The sequence below is a fragment of the Balearica regulorum genome, chromosome 8 (genome assembly GCF_011004875.1).
Source record: "Balearica regulorum gibbericeps isolate bBalReg1 chromosome 8, bBalReg1.pri, whole genome shotgun sequence".
Taxonomy (NCBI): domain Eukaryota; kingdom Metazoa; phylum Chordata; class Aves; order Gruiformes; family Gruidae; genus Balearica; species Balearica regulorum.
In genome coordinates, this window is record NC_046191.1 from 30,290,611 (window position 1) to 30,307,932 (window position 17,322).

General features: G+C 42.4%; 1 protein-coding gene across 5 annotated transcripts in view; it reads right to left on the reverse strand.

The window, feature by feature from the left end:
- Positions 1 to 546: 546 nt before the first annotated feature.
- The window catches only part of SOAT1 (sterol O-acyltransferase 1), a 31,060-nt gene continuing 14,284 nt past the window's right edge, over positions 547 to 17,322 (reverse strand). For all 5 annotated transcript variants that reach the window (XM_075760413.1, XM_075760414.1, XM_075760415.1 and 2 more), the window contains 14 exons: positions 14,113 to 14,261; positions 13,959 to 14,018; positions 13,421 to 13,528; positions 11,431 to 11,713; positions 10,253 to 10,331; positions 9,465 to 9,546; positions 8,714 to 8,759; positions 7,460 to 7,589; positions 6,956 to 7,053; positions 6,353 to 6,451; positions 5,730 to 5,865; positions 4,805 to 4,950; positions 1,149 to 3,933; positions 547 to 869 (listed from right to left, as the gene is read on the reverse strand). In XM_075760413.1, coding sequence (XP_075616528.1) covers positions 3,877 to 3,933; positions 4,805 to 4,950; positions 5,730 to 5,865; positions 6,353 to 6,451; positions 6,956 to 7,053; positions 7,460 to 7,589; positions 8,714 to 8,759; positions 9,465 to 9,546; positions 10,253 to 10,331; positions 11,431 to 11,713; positions 13,421 to 13,528; positions 13,959 to 14,018; positions 14,113 to 14,261 — 1,473 coding nt within the window. In that variant the 3' untranslated portion in view covers positions 547 to 869; positions 1,149 to 3,876. The remainder of the gene's footprint in view (positions 870 to 1,148; positions 3,934 to 4,804; positions 4,951 to 5,729; positions 5,866 to 6,352; positions 6,452 to 6,955; positions 7,054 to 7,459; positions 7,590 to 8,713; positions 8,760 to 9,464; positions 9,547 to 10,252; positions 10,332 to 11,430; positions 11,714 to 13,420; positions 13,529 to 13,958; positions 14,019 to 14,112; positions 14,262 to 17,322) is intronic.

Here is a 17,322-nt window from a genome sequence, read left to right on the forward strand (position 1 = left end):
TCAAGGACGTCCTTCCTCTCGCAGGGACACCTGTAAGCTTTCCTCTGGCCGAGACACAGCTTACAAACCCCACCTAGGCCTCAGCTCTGACATTTCCCACTGTTTTTTAGGACCCCAAAAAAGGTGTGCGTGAAAGTTTCTTCCTGTGCACCCAGCCAAGGAGCTCTCCTCCCCCCCCACCAGCGCTGGCCCCCGGGGGCTGTTCTCCATCCCCCTCCTCTCCTTGCCAACGGGGAGACTTGCAGCCCCATGGGGGAGGGCACTCTGGGGCTCAGGGCAGCCCTCAGCCGCCCCAGGGAGTCCAGCTCGCCTCTGCCATGGAGCCCCCCCCATTCCTGTCAGCTCTTACCTACCTGGCAGCTCCTCTGTGGCTCCATTGCCAGGGAAACACAGGGCCCCACGTTCTAGAACACTCCCCCCCCCCCCCCCCCAGCCCCACACAATCGTCCCAGCAGAGCACTCCATGTGTCTTACACCCTGCCCTGCTCCCCCCCTACCCTCCTGCAACCCCTCCAAATTGGGAGCCTCCGAGAAGAAAGAAACAGACTAAGGCGATATTTATTTTTTTTTTCCTCCCCTAATAGCAAAATATATTTCAACTGCTGTAATACAGTAGATTATAAACAGCTCTTCTGCGTGACAGAACACAGTACAAGTTGCATACAGGGAACCGCTGGTGCCAAGACCGTCCTCTGCCCCTGCGCCTCTGCCCCACCACCGCAGGCGAACGGGCAGCGATGGCTTCAGGGAACAGAGACGAGGCTGAAGCTGGCTGGGAGGTACCACGGGCAGCTGGCTCATAACCCCGATGCTGCGCAGCACCTGGGCTTGCTCACAGCTTGTGCTGGGCCACAGTCCTTCCAGCCCATCTACATTCAGGAGGTGGGAGCAAAAAGTTCGGTTTTCCTTTAGTGGGCGGATGAGTCACATAATCTATGCCATTTCATATTAAAAAAATGCATCAGGGTTTCCCCCCCTCCCACGACAGTACCATGGCACACACTGTACTCAGAGGGCTGGCATGGGACAGCATAAAGCTACCAGCTTGGTGCAGGGCTGTTCCCCCTCTCAAAGCAGAAGTAAAATATCCCAATAGAAAGGACGTACTAGGTGTGAAGACTCTGCAGAGGTTCAGTCTTCCCGAGAACAAACCGTTATCTGCATGAAAACCGGGATGCATTTCACCGTATCAATACTGATTTTTGTGAGGTTATTGAGCAAGGAGCTGCAGCTGTACTGGCATCCATTCCAAAACTGGAGGCTTCCCACCTCAGAACTGAGGGAGTTACCATGGAAGCAAGCTGCACAATCCTTGTGTTGGGAAAAACCACAGAGAACAGCATATACTATCATTAAGAACTTGTAAAGGGCAGGTTGTGAACCTTAGCATCCTCATTATTAACCAGAACACCACACTGCGCCAGCTCTGGCACTCGCAGCCTAAGAAAACTCAAACAAACGTGGTATAATTGACTCTAATTAACCAAGCAACGTGCAAAAGACTTAGTATTTCCCCTCCAGTACTCTTGAGAAAAATGAAAATAAGCCCACATCCAAAAGCAATTAAAAACCCCATGAAATTGAAAGTAAGCCCAATTGTTAATGGCCTGACAGCACGGTTGCCAGATGCCTTGATCTACAAGGCTAAAAATCTCAACCTGTCAAAACCTGAGACCAGTTCCAACAGCTGAGCATCCCTTTCTGGTTCCCTTTTGCTTGTCAGATGCTTGAGCCCTCAGGCTTCAAACACTGAGGATGCTGACACAGTAAACACTGATATTCTTTATTAGGAATACGACAGTGCCAGCCATGAGAGAAACACCGCAACTCAGCCCAAAGCGCCATGATTTGTTCTCCTTTTGAGAACACCAAGACAGCAGCAAGACCTGACATAGGCATCAAGAGGACAAACCAAGTCCCTGATCCGTCACACTGTATTTGAGTGCAGTTACAGCCATACAGAAGGGGGTTGAGCACCACAACTAAGCAGTACTGGACTGAATTTCATCCTATATTAAGGAGGTGACAAAGCTGTTTGGCCAAAGAGTGGGGGGTTTTGTCTGGTTGGTTTTTTGTAGAAAAGGAATCTTAGTTGCTCCAGCAATTCTAACCCTTCCTCCCACAAAAGGCAGAGTGAAAGATTTAGGATTAATTGAACTGAATGAGGAAAAAGTAACCCATTTAATTTTCAGGATTTTATACTCTAATACTGCCAAGTTTCAGTATATACATGAACTCCTTCCTCTGAAATTAACCCAACTGTTTCAATAAACAACTTCTAGTAGGAGATATTGTCAGGAGAGCCACATACGCAAATGCTGCACTTGGCAAATTTGACCTGACACAATGTCCTTTGTGAAGGGTGGGATTCCTTCTCACAGAAAACTGAAAACCTGGAAGAGTTGAAGTATCACCTAGCTTTCATGAAATTACTTTTGACTCAGGTTAGTAAAAAAGCCCAAAAGACAGTCTTATCAGGAGACAAGTCCATCAACAGCCCCAACACTGCTGGTACCCAATACCTAGGCCAGTAAGGCCAAGTCAGTAATACCCAATACCTGGGTCAGTAAGGAAAAGCTGTGACCAAAAAGTACCAATAAGGACCATTTGAGTAATTCAGAAATCCCTGTGACCAGAGTTAAGGTACCTCCATCAGGTTACCCTCCCTCCCCAATTATGGGAGCTGCAGTTCCAGTAAAACTTCAGAAAGAAGAGGGCAATACTAGGAAACCAATCTTCACCTGACGTCCTCGCTGACATAAGAGCGGACACCGGCAGATGAAAAAACAGCTCTGACTTCAGCCACTGGGTCAACTCTCATTTCCCACCGAAGGTGCTACAATACACATTGGCAACAGACACCGAGGCGTGTTGGCATATCGAGCTGCGCATAGTCATTTTGGATGAGAACGCACTATGGACCTGTAAAGTCGATTGCGTTTCCTTACAGTTGGGTCATAGCATTTCAAAACTTTCTTACTAAAGAAAGCCTTAACTTGTATACCTCAAAGCACCTGTCAAATTAAAGCAAAAGCTCTTTTACAAGTTAACTGTGTTAAAAGAATTGATTATCTGGAGCAAGAGAAAGGAAGATCTAGAAGAAAAAAAAGACACTATTCCTCAAGTCACAAGGGCCTTCAGAGAACAAAAATGCCTTAAGTCAGTTCGGAACTTAATGAGCACAGAGAAAACAAGTTTTAAGTGTAAAAAGTGCTATAAAGACTGCACACGCAGTGCCCTGCTTCTGAACTTCATTCTCCAACACAGCCCACAAGTAAATCGACAATCCCTTCTTTCTCTGCTCATCTTAAATCTGTAGGCAGCCAACACGCACAGAATACAGTTCAAAGCCACCCAGGAAAACTTTGGCTATTTTCAGAGCAAGGAGGCAAATATCCTGTTGCTCTGCCACTTGTCTGCATCATAGCAGCAGACAGGATCACAAAGAATAGAAGTTTTTTTAGACAATCTATTAGCACAAAGGAGAAAAAAATTGCAAAGGTATGGCTGAGGAAGATGGACGGATGCCAACAATGAACTATTAGCAAATCTGACTAGACTATCTGTTGTTCAGAAGAGCAGCAACTTGGGGGGACTCCTGGATGAGAAGATTCCAGTAGACTCCAGCTCAATGTTTTACTGGCATGGAAATGGCTCAAAGTGGGACAGCACGTAGTGGATGCTGCCTATGAAGCCTGTTGCAATCCAGGTCAACTGGTTTGCCTCAATAATGTTTAAAAAAAATTAGAGTTTCTCCCCAATAATCAGGAGGCACAACTTCCCTTAGAAAAAGTCCGTAGTGAGTTAGGTCATTGGTCCAAACACTTGGAGGACAACTCTGATTTTCTGCGATGACACGGCCAGAGCATACCATTCTTACATTTTCGTGTGACATGACCATGAGCGTGGTTTTAAGTAGTCCAGGAACGTGGGCTGCAAAACATGGAGAGGCAGTAAGTTAGTCACAGGCCAAAAGCACCAGCTGTGGTGTGGTCTGCTCAAGTCAAACATCCCTAACAGGAAAGATCAAACTGCATTTTCACATCCTGCAACTTTATTCTTATCGTCACTAAACAGCATGCGCAAGTGTAGCTGCAGCCACAAGCTGTCTGCCTGTCACCCACCTTACCCCCAGCTCTGACACATCAGCTAAATGCTGTGCCTAGTAGCATACCATATCAAGAAGCCAGTCATTTACTACAGCAAACTCTTAACTGAGAAAAGTGAAACTTTATTTTAAGTTTATAAGAGTTTGCCTGAGGGTACCTTTGGTTAAAGCTGAAATCAACTAGCACAGCAAGTGGAACAGAATCTGATACCAAGAAAATGAGTAATAACTCAGAGAAAGTAACACCAACAAAACCCCAAACCGACCATGTATAGGCAACCAATTCTCACTGCCACCCACTCTAGCCTGGGAGAGGCACAATAGGCTCAGTTTTTGTGCCCTCCTAGAAGAATTGCTCCTGACCTCATTGGTCAAGTGCTGCAGTTCCATTCACACAGCCTGAATGGCCTAGTGCATTCTCAAGTGGTGGCTTATGTCCTCAGAAACGTGGGGAAAACACCCTCAGTTTCAAGCAGTGACATCCCATCAGCATAGAAAGAGTGCTAGTGAAAGCACTTTTGTTAGGAAAAGCCTTCCTAGATTCCCTACAGCGTCTAGACTAAATAACTCCTAGTGAACTGCTACAGCATGCTGCCAGAAAGGCTTGTGCCATTTAACTTCTGCCCTGGCCCCACAGCAAGAAAGGGGAAGCCACTTGCATGGCCAGTTGTCCCACGGCAAAGATCGGTCACTCACATTTTCCATAGGGCAGTACTGGCGGGCGTACCACTCCTGGCTGTAGAGGCAAATGATGACACCTTGGCCGAGGAAGAGGGACGTCCACATGATCACGTTCCAGATGGGCCCTTTCCGACGGTCATTAAGGGTGAAGTTGAAGACCACTGGGAAGAGGTGAAACGAGCAGCATGATTCAGAAACAGACTCAGGATTAAAGAATCAAAGCCCAACTGATTTCACTGGATCTTTCCCTTCATCTCTGGAGCAACAAAAGGCTGCTCTGTGAGGTCAGTATAGTGCAAGAAAATCCGATTATGCATAGCAACAGAGCAAATACTATGAGTTGATTCTGACATTTGCTTCCAATAAATTTGCCAACGAGCTGGCCCAGCTGTATGCATCCAGGGATCAATATTGTTTGTGTTACACTGGTGACTAAGACATGCTGGCAGAGGTAGCCTACAGTTTATTAGGGCCCTCTAAGTCAAACCCCAAAATGAAATGCAAGAGGTCCATCTTCGAAACAGGCTCTCTTCCTCACTGCAATAGCAAAGTAATACTTGTCTTACACTATGAATTTAAAGAGGAAGACTTCCAACCTGCTGACATGCAGCAATTCAACTAAGCCGTGGCAAAGGGGAAACAGTGCTATTAAAATATGTACAGTGTCACATGAACAGCAATATATCATATATAGCTCTCTTCCTCTCCAAGCTTGCACACCCAGCGCGTGTGTTTCTATATCTATCTCTACTGAGCTACTTAGCTGCAAAAATCCATTCACAAAGTTTGGACCCACAATTAAAACTTTTGGACAAGAAACAGTTCTGTGCATTAGTGCCTAAAGAGTAACTGGCATCATTATCAGAAGGGCAAGGGATGCTTGTTAAAAATCAAAAGCCACAAACCCCACAACCCACTCACATATCTCCTGCGAACTTACCTCCAAAGCACGTAAACAGGCAAAAGAGAACTGGATAGAAGTAGCCGAAGCAGATGCTCAGAACGTATTCATGCACAGCAGCCGATACTGTGAAGACAGATAGCATAGCTGCTGCTTTGAACTTCTTCCCAAAAAACTGGAAGAGAGAAGAATACCACGTATTACAAGTTATTCTGCTGTGGTTTTAGTTTGGTTGTTTCAACACTGTTGGGTTTTTTTCACCCGAACTCAATGCCAGCCAGCAGGCATACATGAAATGCTAAGTGCTTTACAGACTACCTTGGATTTCAGGTGTTTTTCTTCAGGTCTGGTCTCCTGCATAAGTACTCAGGTTGAGCCCACTCATGAAATATCTACCATAGCTCATCAAAATCGCACAACATGGGTTCGGACTGTTGAGTCAATCCTTACATTCCTACACCTCAGACCCACATTTTGCACACATCAAGGACTTGAAAATGAGCAATGGATCTCTAAAGAGCACAGCGGCTACCCACAGCAGCTGAGGCAAGACATTTTTGTGCTTCTCAGCAAACAGTGACTCTGCATCTTGACAAATGTACTGTCTTGCTTGGTGGTTAAATGCTTAATTAACAACAAGAATACACCTACTTGTTACTCACCCAGAGGAAGTCCCTGTAGGCATAGTAGTAGAGCCAGTCATGTACTACCACGTTCCAGGTTCGGTAGTAGTTTGCATAGGAAGTGGAATTCCACCAGTCCTGAAAGCACAGTTGGAAGACTATAAATCTAATTAAGCATAAAACATTCTACAGGTCTTTTCTGGGATATCAAGTTGAAAAACATTGATCAGAATAATACCAAGCTAATAAAACAAGTTGCACCATGAAATAATGCTTTCCATTCAACTTTCAACATTCTACTCTGTCTATCAAAGTTTGTTTTTTTCCCAAACTGCAGTGGCTAAGATGATAGAAGAATAAAAAAAGAGTGCTAACAGAGCTATTGGGCAGGTCTAGCATCTGGTTCTGTTTGTGCACAGGGTGTATTACCTTAAAAAGAATTCAGACTGCCAAGTAGAAATCAGATCTGTTCTACAGCACGGCAGCAAACTTAAGCCGTAACAGCAATAAAACAAGCAAAACCCTGTGGATGCTTTGTCTGGCAAAACAATCTTCAGTTTCCTCTCTTTCTTTTTCATTAGGAAAATGAATTTTAGAAGGTTTTAACTTGTAAAGCAAACTTTACAATCTCCTGCTTCTTACCTTGTAAAACATCCTATCTGCAAAGCGCAGCATCTCAGCAAACGCGTTGAGCCAACAGTGAAGGAATGCAAAGAAAACCAGGAAGAGGATCAGTACACCTAGAAACAAGGTAGGTTCAGACAAATTTTGTAGTGTTTTCTCTCAGCTATAAGGAAGAGCATGTAACGCAGTCACGACTATTCTTACAGGCAGTGACACAGATGAGCTTTGTGTTACCTATACAAAAAATTAAAGTATTTCAGTTTCTCACCACACCAGATCATGCTTACTCCAGAGGGCAATAGCAAGACTGCCACAGAGCCTAGAACTTGGATTTGAAGAGAGTTAAAAATCAAACCCAAGCTTCTATTTGTGCTGCTGTCTCTAAAGTTCAACACCATAATGCTGAAGTCTGCTCACAAGACCTCCTTTGCTGATCTTTGTCCGTCACGAACACATATCATACCAAGCACTTCCCCTCCCTCCCACCTCTTCCATAGAGCCGCTCATGAACCTGGGTCTTACCTGGCAGGATGGAATTGAAGATGCAGAGGACCAGTCCTCGAAGATTGAAGGTTTCTTGACTACTGTTGCGAAACTGAGGAATGCAGAGTCTCACAAAGATGTAGTAGGCGTAGAAAAGCGAACCAAGCACCTGGAACAAAAAAAAAAAGTCTGACTCCATGAGAAAAATGCACACATTTAATATCACCACCACTTGACAGCTCTAGGAGAGGAATAGCAGCTTGTCAACACAAGTCAAAATAATTTATTTTACATGGCTGCTAATAAACTTCCCTACCAGTCCAGGGAGAAAGTAAGCCACAGCCATCTCTGTAGCACGTTGACAGTCAGGAGCAAAAACAACTTGTCTTTTCTACTACAGCAGCTGTAAGTGTCTCCTAGTCATATCAACTCAGAAGTGAAGACACAAAAGATCTGTGCCAATGCCAAAGTAAGCGGGGAAAGTACCCTGTGATCTAGGTCCAAGACAAGGGCAGAAATAATTGAAAAATACTTCCTGTAGTTAAATCTAATATTAAAGTTTACTTTTATTCCAAAGGAGACATTTACAGGCCAAATCACGTCAGACCTTCTCTGGCTCACAAACCCACGTTCTGGAAGTTGAGGTCAAAATGCAAGTCACTGCTTTAAATACTCTGACTGCTGTAAGCCAGGTGTGTGCTTTGTCACTCTCTTTTGTCAAAGAGTAAGCAGCCAAAGGCCTTTTCATGCCTTTTTTATTATTTTTGTTTTGCTTTTTAAGCCATGAATGCATTGTGTGGCAGTAAAAGTTTCCAAGTAATGGCTTTGTGTGATTGAAACACATCCACAGGAAACAAAGGAAGCTCACGTCCAGACAAACGTGAAGATCAGGTCAACCTTGAGCTCAAATAAGCACTGAAGATTTGGACTCCAGGCCTCATTATTTCAAAATTGGTTTGAATATCTGCAGACAGGTAGCTGTGCCAGTGCATTACAATACAGCATCAGCGTAAAGAGGGCCAGAGCATGGATACTGCACTCCTCACACACACATGCAGCTTTTATTTGTGTAGAATGGAGTCTAAAGGCTTAAGCAAGGATTATTTTTTTTTAATTTTACACAACCATTAGTGCAAGATCACCGTTTCTTTTTGTTTTAGTCACTAAAAAAGTATTATTTTCTCGTAAGCCCACACCAAGTAAACAGTGATTTACTGCCAAAGGGAGAACTGCTTAGCAACATAGTTTAGACGATCTCTGAAAGCGCATTCTTCAGAAAGCTGCACTACTCACCTGTGCAAACTTGGTAGCTACATAGCCCCATCTTATCATGGGATTCCTAGGGAGAAGCAAACATGATATCATATCTAAGTAGGACCTCAAAGCAGCAAAAACCTCCTTTCAGTTATTGACTTTACTGACCTATATTCTGAAAAATCCCTGGGTTTTAATTCCAGAGTTCTTAATCTCTTGACATCCAAGAGATGTCTGCCCAAACTGCTGGTTCCTCACTTTCAACTACAGCAGGACAACTTCGGCAATTCCATAAATGGAAAAGTATCCGGAGGGCAGCGTTATGCAATTACGTAGGAGGTGATGATCTGCCCGATAGTCACGTAAAGGACTGCTGACTTGACACTGTCAAAGTGCAACCCAGCAAAGTACAGCAAAGTTTGGGAGTTCCCAGTTTTAAAGGCTTCAGCCTACCTCCTCAAACTCAAGAGACAGGCCTGCATATTAGCACCACATAAAATACAAAAGCCTATTGCAGGAACTGTGTGTCACTAGATATTCAGTAGCAAATTACTAATTTGTTTCACTTCAAGTGCACTTCCCAAAGAAATACAACCAGAACTGTAAAGTCCAAATACTATTAACGTTAGAGAGCCTTCATGACCAAGTCCTGCTCTTGCCAGGTTACTGACTTAACCACATCTTTATGAAAGCTCTAACTCATAAATTGAACAGATCACATCCAGAGATGCTTAACATTGGCTTCAGTTTTTAGACTGCCTTAATGCTCTATTAGTGTTGCTCACATTACCTGGGATAGTTGTCTCTGTAGATGAGGGTGGGAGCAAAGAGGAAGTACAGGTACTGAGAAATTCTGGGAATAGGTACTGTGCCTGGAAGAGGGGGAGATTAAAAAAAAAACCAAACAACACACTGCAATCTTGCTGCTTACTGACAGCTCAGTTTCCCCAGTACCCTTTCACAACATACAACCCTTATCACCTCAAAAACCATCAGTCTGGAACTAAAGGTATGGAACTTGCAGAAAATAAAACAAGCTAGGCCTGTCAGATGGAATTGTTCCCAAGAAGCATAGTTAACAAATGAGGGGGGCTAGCAGGTAGTGCAGCGCTAACACCTTGATATCACATTTCCTTTCCTCTCTTCCTAGGGAAGATGAAGCTGTAAGGCCTGTATCAACATGCGGCTTCACGTTCAGCTCTGGCATGCCTTGCTGAAAGAGCTTCTGTGCTTCTACAGTTGCTGTCATTTCAACTAGAGCACTGAGCTGGCGGCATACAGACAGCCTCTACACACCTTTTGCTCCTAAATGCAGAAATACAGAGTCCTGTTGAAGCAAGACTTAAGACACAGAGATGACTTCCATCTGAACAACAGTCTAGCTCATTGCCTAATACCAAATGAAAAGTTTCAGGCTGAAGTGATGATGCAGAAGACTAGCCTAGAGCCTCATCACCTGCCCAAAGCCACCTACTCAAATCCTATCTCTCCAATTTATGAGGCCAGCTCAAAGCAATAAAAGGAAAGCAAGAGCTGGTTAAGCACTGCTGCCAAAAAAAAGTAGGGCAAGTTACTCACTGGACTTGTCCTTTACAGACGACAGGACTCTGGGTACATTCTCCCGGACAAATGAATGAGCCTTCATAACAAGACGAACCTGTAAGACCAAGAGAATATCAGTTTAATGTCCTCACTTTCTCAACTTCCCAGCAGAGACTGGATCAAGCATTTTAAGGCAACACCTTCAATATCTTGGTTTCTCTCCAATTTACCTCTTTTACAAGAAAAGGGGTGCCTTCTCTGCCCACAAGCTTGTTTAACTGTCATGAATTTAAAACACTGCAAGGTGAAACATGCAGTTACAATCATGACTCAGGAGAGTCAAAACACATTTCATTTACACTCACAGAACCACAGCATACGCAAGTACTCCAAATCACACCAGTAAGTCACTAACCAATTAACGTTATCTTAAAATTGAAGCAAAAAAACCCAACCCCTTTATCCATTTCAATAGGCCAGTATGTTTCAACATCTTGAAACTGACTTCTTCAAGTTAGATGTGTTCGACAGCAATTACTACCACGCTGGAATAAGGTGGTGGTACACATAAATAGTCCCTGAAGGACAAAAAGGAGGGCTAGTCCACAGCCAATTCTCTGAGTCTACACTCTCATCCCTGATCATCGTTGTTTTAACCTGATGGTCTGACCAGTCCTCCACACTCTTGCGCTACTCCCCGCCTTCCCCGAAAAAGAAAATTCCACTTTCAATAAAGTTCTGACTACAAGATAAAGACAGTTGCTTCTTGGGAACAGAAAGGGAAACAGGAACCACTTGCTGACTATGTACTTGCAATTTTGTTTGGGTTTTTTTGTTTGAAAAGGAATGTTACGGTTTCCTTGTGAACCATGGCACAACAGGTAAAATTAAAATTGGTTTTAAGCATTTAGCATCCACAAGACAACTAGAAATAAATGGAATTTCAGCCCTGAAGTATGTTTAGAAAAAACCCACAGTACAACCTTAAATACAGGGTAAAAAAAACCTCAAGTGGTTTCCAGATTAAAATGAAGTTTACTATCTACTTTTTCTTATTAGACTTGCTGCATGTAAGTCTGTCTTCAAGTCAAACTCCATTCACAGCCCTGGCTTAATTTAATGAATAAAATCAACACTTGACTCCTTAGGAAAAGGACCCTTTCCATTTTGAAAACAAGATTCAATATATCCATAGATACTGAGTAGAGACCTACCTGTTCCAGTATTACAATAAAACGGGAAGCTGGAGGCAGGGCATATGATACAGCAATATAGGTTGGTCCAAATCCAAGCCCAGCTATTTGGAAGAGTGTGAACAACATCCCATAGAAGAGAGAGTGGATTACACGATGGGAGGAACTGCAGTAGCCTCGGGCCCACCAGACAAAAAGGTTGTATGGAACAATAACCGTGGCACAGAACATGCACAGCCAAGTACAGAAGACGACCGGGAACTTTCCAAAAACAAAGACCAAGAGATCAAATCCTAGGACCAGCCTAGAAGGCACAAGGAGATCATATTCAGTGTCCATTGTTTCATTAGAAATACTTCTACTCCACTATATGGCTCCAAAATGCAAAGCTTCTAGCTCATACTTGTTTGACAGTCTAGGTAGAAGTGACTAGTTTTTCAGCTCAAAAACAGAGGGCTGTCTGTGGTAGATTTAAGTGACCACCCACAAGCACACCAGAAAATAAGAGATGAAGGACTCATGCCATCAAGGCTGTCAGGCACAGCTTATCTTCAAATCCCACAGGGCTTAAGACATCTTGAAGATCAGCATGTGCTTTAAGAGTACACTCAAGCTCATCCCAGCTAAGAACAAGCATGTGACTAAACAATCCACTGCTGAACCAGGGTCCAAAAGAGCTTTTGGTGAAACACTCCCAGGACATCATCACTATTATGTCAAGAATGAATTCTTCCCATGAATTTAACACCTAAAGGGGCTTTTCCCCCACCTCTATAGGCATGAGGTATCTAGCACTCAAACCTAATTTAATTCTGCTTTATGAAAGCCATAGGCATTCCAGATGGACTCTGTTTGGAAGTCACCCGAAAGGCTTAGGGTCATTAGACAGTTGGTCCAAACACATCCAAGTGGTGTGCACCAGGTACTTTATTTCATTAATCAAACTTAAAACATAAGGACATAAACAAAAGGATGTTCAACCTTACTGGCTATCAAAGTCATTAGAGCTTCAGAGTACACCAATAAAATTTATTTGTTCTCATGCAGACGCTCAGTTGCAAACTGGATCCAAATTATCAGATCTAGCTGAGAACACAGCAATGATGTTTTTTCCCCTTTTTTTTTTTTTAAAGTAATCAGAGAATCCAGCCCTATTAGTTGATTTTTGAGGTAAATACCTATTATCCCCCAATACCCACACACTATTAAGTTAGGATCAGCTAAACAATATTCAATAGTGCACGAGCCTGTTCTTATAGCTAGACAAGAGGGACAATGATTGTAATCAAGATACAGCTCTAGTTTTGTACACCTAAGATCAGATAATCAGCAAGACAAACACGTAATCCTACTTGTGTACATGGGATACAGCTTGCCAAAAAGATACTATTTAAAGCAACAAGCAAGTATGAGAAAAGCAGTCTTTCACAATCTTGTTCACAGCTGGCAACCTGCAAAGCACAATCTTAACTGAGGCTGTGCCAATATCCTTGAGATTTTTCCCCAGGAAAGACAAAAATTCTATTTTTATTTAAGCACAAGTACAGTGTTCCAGAACTGTCATTTTTAAACAGAGAAAGGACTGCTGAAGTAATTAAAGTTTTTCGAAACACAGCCCTCTTTCAAGCAACACAAGCAGCTGAAAGCTGTTTCATTAAAGATACTCAACTAAAGCAGTCCACATGCAGTGACGACCCTCTTCCTTTTGCCAGCCTTGGGATGAACTAAGCACGGCAGGCCCAACTGTACTGGCCATAATTCTCAGGGAATACACCAATCTGTAGGATTTTCCTAACATCTAGCTACGTGATTTAAAACTACCATATCCCCTCAACAGGGATTCCAACATATATTTTTAAGTATGTCAAGTTGAAAACCTCCCTTCCAACAACAACATCCCAAGGAGGGATTCATCCTTCTTTCTGTACCATTCTGTAGTTTCGTGTATCTCTGGCACTTTGGAACAGAGTATTTCCCAGCCCTGGTCCCTGTCTTTCCAAAGCATTCTTACCTTCCCTCATCAATGAAGTCTACTAAAAGTGTGCTGAGGATGAAGACAATGAGAAGAGCGATGAACATGTGGTAGATCGTCCTGATGTGACTCACTTCAAACAGCTCACTAAGGGAGAGATTCAAATGCTGTCAGGCCACTCGCATAGCACATCAAACCTCCAGCACGTTAGCTTTCAAAGTGTTTCACGGTAAGGTAAGATGACATCACTGCCATCCCAATTATAAAGACTGAAGGCAACACACAATTTGGGTGCCAGTCTACACAGACACAGTGTATCCTCAGACAAAGAATAATTAGCCATTATCTTAGTGGTACTGAGAGGACTGCAATTAAGGTTTACATTCAGGAAGGCTGCAAGCTGTAGCAGAGATGTTTTAGAAAGAAACAGAGAAGCTTAAATGGATTAGTCCACAGGGGTTTGAACATAAGACCATGTGGGGTGGTGGTCAGAGTACCTCAAAGCAAAGGCTAGTTAGTTTGCTATCAAGGGTATTTTCAGTCAATTTAATGGTATATATGAAGTTAAGTTACTCACTCCAAGAGGGATCTCCTGGCAGTAAAGATCTTCCCATGTTCTGGAGGAGCCCTCAAGGCCCTGCAAACAAAGAGGAGAACATTTGAGACAAGAAAGGAAATAAGGCTTCCAGGAAACATAACCTTGCTACAGGAATAGCTTAAAACTGACTGACTTGGCTTTGTGCAGTTCCTTTTCTGAGCAGGAAGCTGGGAAGATGGAGGCTGAAGATGAGGAATCCAGGAGCGCTGATTTAGCCACCAAACTGTTCACAAACTCTGTGAAGTGACTGTCCACTTCTTTCATGAAAGCTGGCTTCAATTGCTGACAGCAAAAACAGAGCAGAAAGTTGTTTAACTCTCTGGATACATTTTCATAAAATATTTATATTCCTTTTTATCCCAGAGCAGAGCAAGGCATCAGAAAAAAACATTCCTGAATCATCTGCCAATGGTTCGAGCCAAGTCGGACAAGATCAGGGGCTTATCCTAGCCTGTTCACACACCTCAGGCCAGAGGACTTTGCATCTGTCTGATAGGGAAGATAAGCATTGTTCAACACAGGAGCAAAGTCTGATCTTCATATATGTATCTGGAGTGGTAGGTATTTCACATATTTTATGGTGCCAAGAAGGTTGAGCTAAACTTAAAACATGAGTGCCAGAAAACATTTCTCAATTTTAACCAGAGTTACATCCTTAGCATACCAAACAAGTACAACAAGATTTACTTTTTAACCCATCTAATGTTGCTGAGTGGAAAATGGACCTTTTCGTGCTTGTGGCTAAGCAATCACCATTGCTTCTGCGTTAATGCATGAGAACAAATCTCGATGATGTGAGTGCAGGAAAAAGGACCAAATTTACTCTTCCACTGCTACCACTGTTTGAAAACTTTCATGTATCACTGAAATTACAGAACGCATGAAAAATTTTCACTAAAGCAACAAAACAGAGTAACACTGCTAAGCATTAAGATTGAGCAGTGATAGGGACAAAACTGTTAGGTAGCAAGACTGAAGTTCAGGAATTCAGGGGAATAAAGTATCCCAGTTGAATCTCCTATGCTCCCTTCAGACACCTTTATACAGGTTATCTTCTCTATTACAGCCAGTTGTGACAAAATTGCACCATTTTTAGTCTATTCATATTTTTCTTCTCTCATTTTGTTAGACAAAGGCAACTTCTGAAGCATCTGGTTTACTAGAGACCTTGACTTCTAAAAACCAATGATAAGCATCTCCCACTCTACCATCTTTTTGGAAAAATGCACTGATACAGTACAAAAAAAAAAAAAGAGATAATCAGTTGTGGATAAAGCATAGGCCACTCTGGTCAAAGACTGATTGCTTCACCTGATAAACTGTTTCTTTTCTAGAAAGGAAAACATTACTTAACTCTCCCACTAATAACAAAAGTTATTCAGACAAGGACTACAATTCATCTTCAAAAGGCAGATTGTAAAACGCTAAGATATCCCTTTTGTCTTGCTGAAAACTAGCATGTGTAATTCATTCCTGTATTTTCCTTTCTGCGATATTGTTGGATCTGCTACTTAGTCTCATAACATGAGCTTTCAAAGACCTGATCACCCACGCCCTAGGCAGAGTTTTTAAAACTCAATGCAATTAGAAGAAACTGAAAAATAAAATGTTCAAAGTTACTTATTTCTCTGTAGAAAGTGCTACACTGAGCTCTGGATAGCTCTTTGCTGTAGTGCAAATTCTTACTCTTTACATGCAGAAAGGATCCCAAGATTTGCACAGCAGCGTAAGCATTATTCTTATGACTAGAAAAAAAAAAGCAGGCAAAATCAAGTCCCTCAAGGAAAGAAATGTGAACGCATGTTGCCTTTATTTCAGTGAGAACTTTGGGAACCTAAAGATCCTAAGATCTCTGGCACTTCAGAAGACAGTGATTTATAAGACTTCTGAAAATTTACTTCCTTAACGTCCAGTCCTCCAGACACCAAATGTTTTTCCTCAATACTTGAGCCTTGTGATGAAGCATGGCTGAAAGCTAACCGTCAAGTTCCTGAACCATAAACCTTCTTAGAATGCTCTACCAGATAGTCATCATCTTCAGCACAGGAGACAGGCAAGTTTCAAGAAATCATTTCAAATTAATTGCATATTGTGTTTTGGGTTTTTTATGCAAGTGTCTATTGACAACATTTGTCTGACCATCCTTTTGCCTGGGATTTTTCACGTTTGCCTCCAGATTCGAGGCCCAAGTCTTCCTACATGATAACTACATATTATTTCATCTAGTCTTCCTACTGATCAGCTGCTTAAGAAACACGTGTTTTCCTCATCTTCAGAACTCCCAACTGCTACCTACTTTCTAATCTTGTAAGGCTGAGAAGTACAAAATCAAGAAATCCATTTTCAAGAAGGGAAAGAAAGAGCCTGGAAGCTGTGTGCAAAAACGATGCTTCCTCAAAAAGGCATTTGTGACACTTGAGCTCATTTGTCAGTAGGTGTTTATGTTTCAGTGCCTAACTATTATGTTAAAGAAAGCTGGAGCAGCATTGTTTTTGCTAAAAAGGAACAAGCACAAGGTCTAAGAAGAAAAGGAAAAGCCAAATAACTGAAACAGGATCTGTTAGCTCTAAGCTACAGTAGTAATATGTTTGCCTCTTACACAAACCTCTTTCCACAGCTCTTTTAAGGAGTCTGATTTACACTTGTCATCCATGATACAGCCTTCATTTTCCAAGCATGCTTGATTTTATACAGTATATCAAAAAAACCCCCAAATCTAAGCTAAAAAGCCCTCTCTAGAAGCAAAACTTGTAGGCTAACAAAATATATTAATAGATGATGTATTCTTACAAAATGGTACTGTCTAATGCGACAACAGCCAAGTAAACAAAGTGTAACACTCTGGCAGGAAATACAAGACAACCTGAAATGAGACCACATAAACCCAGCAGACCCTGAAGTCAAGATACATCAGAACTCTACATTCTTCCTGTTTCATAGTAGTCATATCCAGAGACATCTCTTGAAACAGAAGCTGCACTGGGAGAAGAAGCAGATTAATATTTAACTTAATAAAAACATTTTTTCCCCTATTTGGCAGCTGCCAGTATAGAACAAACAAGCTTCACCAGTGTTTAATGAAACAGAAGCTCTTAGGAGCTGGCTCCTCTTAGATACTCCTTTTCTGGGAGACAGAGAACTGGTCTCTGCAAGAGATGTGGACTTGTTCCTTTAAAAACAGAAGGGAAAAAAACCCCAACATTGAGTACTTTGGAATTACAACCTGTAACAGAAGCCACTGGTGCTCTCTGGCACAGCCTGCTTTCACAGCATGCATGCACATATCCCTACCAAAAGAGTCAAATAGAAATTCCTGCTCCTCTTGGAGCACTCAAATTTCCAT